This window comes from Bos javanicus, chromosome 8 (assembly GCF_032452875.1).
Source record: "Bos javanicus breed banteng chromosome 8, ARS-OSU_banteng_1.0, whole genome shotgun sequence".
NCBI classification, from domain to species: Eukaryota; Metazoa; Chordata; class Mammalia; order Artiodactyla; family Bovidae; genus Bos; species Bos javanicus.
The window spans coordinates 46106451-46112450 of NC_083875.1; the positions used below are offsets into that span (position 1 = coordinate 46106451).

At 47.0% G+C, this 6000-nt stretch overlaps 1 protein-coding gene across 1 annotated transcript in view; it reads left to right on the forward strand.

Moving 5' to 3' along the window:
* ENTREP1 (endosomal transmembrane epsin interactor 1) overlaps positions 1-5668 on the forward strand; it is a 76601-nt gene extending 70933 nt beyond the window's left edge. The window contains exons 10-11 of the mRNA XM_061425498.1: positions 1014-1306; positions 4803-5668. Coding sequence (XP_061281482.1) covers positions 1014-1306; positions 4803-5006 — 497 coding nt within the window. The 3' untranslated portion in view covers positions 5007-5668. The remainder of the gene's footprint in view (positions 1-1013; positions 1307-4802) is intronic.
* Positions 5669-6000: the final 332 nt, after the last annotated feature.

Sequence of the window (6000 nt, forward strand, 5' to 3'; positions counted from 1 at the left end):
AGTGGTCCCGGAAGACTCCTGCCCTCTGTGTTGTGTGCATGGCAGCCACGGAAGGTGCCATCCCCTGCTTAGAGCTCCTCACACCTTTCTCCAGAGGAAAAGGAATGTGCCCCTGCCTCTACCTGTTCTCCCAGTCCCTGCCTCCTTTCTTCCTTCAGTATCTAAATTGCTGCACATCAGACCTTCATAGACTGAAAATCTCCAGTGTCGCGCACACTGAAGGCTGCTGGCTGGCTTATGAACACGTGGAGACCAGGCCTGACTTCGTTGCCCCCACCTGCCGGTGCAGTAATGTCCTGCCAGTCCTTGTACCCTTGCCGAAGCAGGCAGTTGTGGACATTAGAGCCCGTGGTGGATTTCCCAGGCCTGCTGTGGACTTCCAGAATGACGTGTGCTGATCTGGATTTCTGCACTAGATTTGTCTTTCTGTAACAGTCAGCCATCGCACCACCGCCAGCCATGCTGTGATGTTGATACTGTAAGTCAGGACAGTGCTCCCCAGGATGTTTAGGACAAAGGTACAGTCAGTGTGAGCAGAGCGTTCCATTCATCCCACAAGTCTCATCTCTCCTCGGTCCCTCTCTTTCAGTGGCTTCTTCATCCTACCCTGTGGAATGTTCTTCCTTTGGTCAACCATGTTTTTTCTGCCTGTGCAAACCATCCCCATATATTGGTCATCACCCCATGAAACCTTTGTTCCATTATGATATGCATTCTGGATGCTCTTCTCTATCAGCTATGTTTACCCTGATGGTTATCTTTTTATGTGGCATAATAAAATATTTGGGGGACATGTCCTGTTGAAGTTACACTTCAGGGAATAATCTCATGTCACAGTCGTTGGGTTTTTCTTTCTTTCCTCTTCCTTCTGCAAGAGGAAAAGCAAGACATGCATGACTGCTGGCACCTGTCACATGCTTTCCACATGGAGTTTCATGATCTGTGCTGTTTCAGGTACAGATGTGTTCACAGGACTTGGCCAACAGGAACATGTTATTTGTCTCTGTCCACAGCCGTCCCTGTGCTCAGCTGTGAGGCTGCGACTCAGACTGAGGGAAGACTGGACTTGGCTGCAGTGACCTTAAGGAGAAGGTTGAGATCCCGAGCTTCAAGATGCAGACCAAGGTCTTTGATAGATTACAAGTCTTACATGGACACTAAGCTGCTGGTGGCGAGGTTCCTGGAGCAGTCCTCCTGCACCATGACCCCGGACATCCATGAACTTGTAGAAAACATCAAATCTGTTCTGAAGTCTGATGAGGAGCACATGGAGGAAGCTATCACGAGTGCCAGTTTTCTAGAACAGGTAGTTTTATTATTGGTATCAGGTATAAGTCAGACAACTTGTTTCCATAGTAGCTGAAGCAGCTTCTCTGGTTTCCTGCCCAAGGCACAGGAAATCCATGGTCACCATTTCAAGGAAAATGGGCTGTATTAAGGGGTTAGGAGGTCTGGGGAGGGAGAGGAAGAAGCGGACCTGCTTTCTTTTCGGGAGTGGTGACTTTTCCACAACCTTCTTGGCCCAAGAGAAGAGAAAACGATTTTCCTGGAAAATGGAAGCATGCCTGGAAAAAAAGAAAGGGAGCAGCCTAGGATGAGAGCAAGGGCTCTGTGGAGTGCAGAGTATGATCAACATTCCATTTCCTAAGTTGAAAGTTTCCTTTGATCTGGCATGTTTTTTCAGCCCTTTGACAATAATGGAAATATGTGAATTTTAATACTGACAAGATGCTGGGGGCTGGTCACAGTTCCCATGAAATGTTTGGCGAGATTACCTAAACTGATAGACTTAAAGGAATAAGCACATTTTCCTTTGCAGGGATCAAAACACATAGCAATCCCCAAACAAGTTGCAGGTGAAAAGATAAAACTGGACCTGTAAATATCCCACTTGGGTGTCCAGTTTCTCATCTGGAAGGTGAAGGGTTGGGGTGAGTGGTCTATACACCCGCATTTTTGAGTGAATGGGATTTGCCCCTGATGAGAAGTCAGAATGGTCACAACTTCCCTCACTCGTCTCTTTCAAAAGCAGTGTTTGCCTTTGGACATTTGCTCTGTCCTCTGTGTCTGGGGTGGCCATTGGAGACCTCAATGAATAGTGGCTCATAGGTGTTACTTGGCTGTGCCTGGGGGTGTTACATGCCCATCAGATACTTCTTTTTTATAGAATTTTATTTATTTCTTTTTGGCTGTGCTGGGTTTTTGCTGTGTGTGGGCTTTCTCTGGTTGCATCAGAGGGGGCTGTTCTCTAGTTGTCGTGCTCGGGCATCTCACTGCGGAGGCTTCTGTTGTTGGGGAGTGTGCATTCTAGGTCTCATGGGCTCTAGTAGTCGGCACGTGGGCTTCTGTGGTTGTGCTTCCTGGGCTCTAGAGCACAGGCTCAAGAGTTGTGGTGCACTGGCTTAGTTGCTCCAGGGCATGTGAGATCCTCCTGGATCTGAGATTGAGCCCGTTTCTCCTGCATTGGCAGGCAGAGTCTTTACCACTGAGCCACCAGGGAAGCCCCCAGATACTTCTTGAGTTGAGTTGGCCTGATTCTCAGGGTCATTGCCAGCTACTGTTTCCCTGGGTGTGTTTCTGAGGCAGAGTGAACAAATCCCCATCTTGCTTTCTTCTCTGTTCCTTTTCCCACCCACTGGCCTCTTCTTACTGAAGTCAAATTCTGTGCCGTCTGTCAGGGAACGTGGGGAGTTGGAGAGCAGCTGTGTGAAGAGGAACATGAACCATGGACTCTTGTTTGCTTTCTAGAAAAATGGTCAACCAGTGGTCCTAGGTCAGTTCCAGCTGGTTGCCTGTGTAGAAGAGAGATTTCTGTGTGCATGTTCCTGGTCTACTCCAGATGCCACTCCCTGCCCCCTTCCTTGTGTTCAGCCCGAGTTGCCTGATAAACAGAAGCAAGTGTTCGGAGCTGCCAAGTTCTGGGGAGGTGAGAGCTAGAGCGTCTGTGGAGCTGTTGGTCTGGACCTTCTGCAAAGTCTTGCTTGATGGAAGATGGCTTTGAGGAGAAAGAACAGACACTGATAGCTTTTTTGATAGATTTTACTAATAGCTCAGCAGGTGCTATCACTATGAATGTTTGCTAGGTCTTTCTGCATAGACTGGGTCAAAGTTCAGGTACAAGGTTATTGTAATAGACTTTGTGCCACCTGCCGGGGCTTCCAGAACGGAACCCCAGTAGTCAGGTGTCATAAGGCCACACCACTCCTCGGAGAGAAGGATGCAGGGACAAGGGGAAGGGAGCGTTTATTTCTGACTCTGCTCAGCTTTGCACATTTTCTCCTTCTCTAGTATTACTGAAACGTGTTATTTTTTAAAGATTTTTTTTTTTTTTTGATGTGGATCATTTTTAAAGTCTTTACTGAATTTGTTACAGTGTTGCTTCTGTCGTTTATATTCTGCTTTTTTTGGCAAGGAGGTATGTGAGATCTTAGCTCCCTGACCAGAGATGAACCTGCAGCCCCCACATTGGAACGTGAAATCTTAACCACTGGACCACCAGAAAGTCCCTGGAATGTGGTTTTATATATCCATTTACATTTTTACCAATATCCAAACCACTTGTCCTAACTTAGCATGTAATAATAATAGACAACCATGTAATAATAGTAGACATCTATGAATGTTAGAATTTTCTTCTTAGTCAGGAAACAGCTATAGAGACAAATATAATAATAGAGTATTGGAAAAATTTAATGTCCCATATTTTGGGGGAATTAAACTTTTAATGACCTTAGAATCTCTAAATGGTGCAAACTAAATGACAAGTCATCCTGATGATTGTTTTGTGATATTAGATGGTAATAAAGCACTTGATTTTTCTCCAAGGTGCTTACAGCAATATGTCATATAGACATGACTGTGTAATTTTAAAAATTTGACGGTTCTCCCCTTATTAGTCTCAACTGGATCAGAGATTGCCCATTTTTGCCTTTTTATGTTATATTTAGAAGTGATGTGTGTGCTACCTTGCAAAATAGATCTAGCAGTAGAAACACTCTTAAGAGTTATTAATAAATGGTTCTAGTTTTTAGGAGATTTATCATGTTTTTTATTGAAGTGTTATCAGATCAATTAGAAACACATTGGTTTAAGTTGACATAAACTTAACCAGACCAGTGGTTATAAAATTTGCAGGTTTAGCAGCATCACCTTGTGATACACTTTTAATGATACAGATGCCCACACCCGTTCCAGACTCCCCTGTCAGAACTGCTGTGGGGGGAGCAGGGATTCTATGTTTCTGACAAGCTCCCCTCCTCTCCAGTGATGTGCAGACCCAGTGAGAATCACGGGAAAATTGGAACAAAAGGCGATAAGAAGAATGTTAAATATAAAGTAGATATAGACTTATGCAGTAGATAAGTCAGTAAGTGTGGCAGGCCTACTGGGGAAATAATAGAAAATTGGGGGAATTTCTTAGGAACTTCAGAAAAGAAGCAGTATGTTAAAAGACTCTTTGGAATTTCAAGTGGGTTCCACTTTGGGAAAACACCCTTTTCTCTTCCCCAAGGCAACTAAAATCATGTCCAACTCTTTGGGACACCATGGACTATAGCCCACTAGGCTTCTCTGTCTATAGGACTTCCAGGCAAGAATACTGGAGTGGGTTGGTTGCCATTTTCTTCTCCAGGGGATCTTCCCAATCCAGAGATCAAACCTGCATCTCCTGCTTGGCAGGCAGATTCTTTACCACTGAGGCCCCTACCCCAAACTGAACATAACCTTGGTAGATATTGGAGGCAGGTCTGAGGACCACATCAGGTTAAGTTTAACCTCTTGTCACCCTGTTTATTCTCCTAAAGATCATGGCCCCGATGCAGCCCAGCACTGCCAGGGCCCTGGTGCTGCCCTCGCGGAAACAGCCCGGCCTGCTGCACCTGCGGAGCTGCGGAGATCTGAGCACCTTCGTCCCCGCGGGGAGGCCCCTGGCTGAGAGGAGGCCCCGGCGAGCTGAGGCCGAGAGGCCGCACAGCCTCATCGGCGTCATCCGAGAGACTGTCCTGTGAGGCTGCAGGGCCGGGGCTCCTGAGGAGCAGGAAGACAGGTGGGCCCTGGAAGGCAGGGAGCCTCTTCAGGGGACGGGTTCCCTGTCTGTTTCCTGACTGGGAGTTAGGGTGCCCTTCCGGCTTCTCCTCAGAAAGAGGGGGGCACTCCGGAAAACATTTATTCCTGCTCCTGGGCTCCCGGGTTCTCCTTTCTGCTGGCTGCAGGCCCTTGACGGAGGAATGACGAGTTCTTCTGGCCCATTTATCTTTTGGATACACCGAGTGGGAGACTGAATGAAGCCCAAAGCTCCTCTGCCTGGTCCGCCCGGCTGTGGGCAGCAGCGGCTCAGGATTTGGTGCCTGCGGTGCCCCTCACGATTCTCTTCTGCACTGAGCTCTTGCCTTCTCTGGAAGGGCACATGTGCTGGCTGCTATGTACTTGCTGCCAAGTGAGAGTGGAGCTGGCCCAGAAGCAGGGTGATGGACCCCGATATTCTGTGATCGTCAAGCCTCGTGTTAGATCACTTTCAAATCCCATTCTCTTAGGGAAAACAGGAAACTTGTTTGGTGACAAATTTTGATGAAAGAAATTTGGGAGAGAATTCTTGTTGATTCCATTTATTCATGCTTGCAAAACTAGAGATAGCTAAGGCAGAACTGAGAATAAAAATGTTTACCTTGGACCTCCAGGCTCACTGTGTAATATTTGTTTATGTATAGGTGGCCAGGCCTTATCTTTATGATGGGTTTGGGACTTGGAGCAGTCAGGTGGGTAGGCCTGGGCAGGCCACCAAACCAGCTTAATCTCAAAAGCACCCAAGCTCCTTGGATAACAATGCTTCCTTCATGCATTCAGCCAGTGCTGGGCTTCATGGAGCTGCCTTCCCCTGGGGCCGTGAGCAAGAAATCAGTAAGGTGATTATAGGTTGAGGATTAGTGCCAAGAAGGAAGGAGGGCATTAGAGAGGGCTTCTTTGAGGAATGACATTTGAGCTGGACTTGACTTTGAGGGTCAC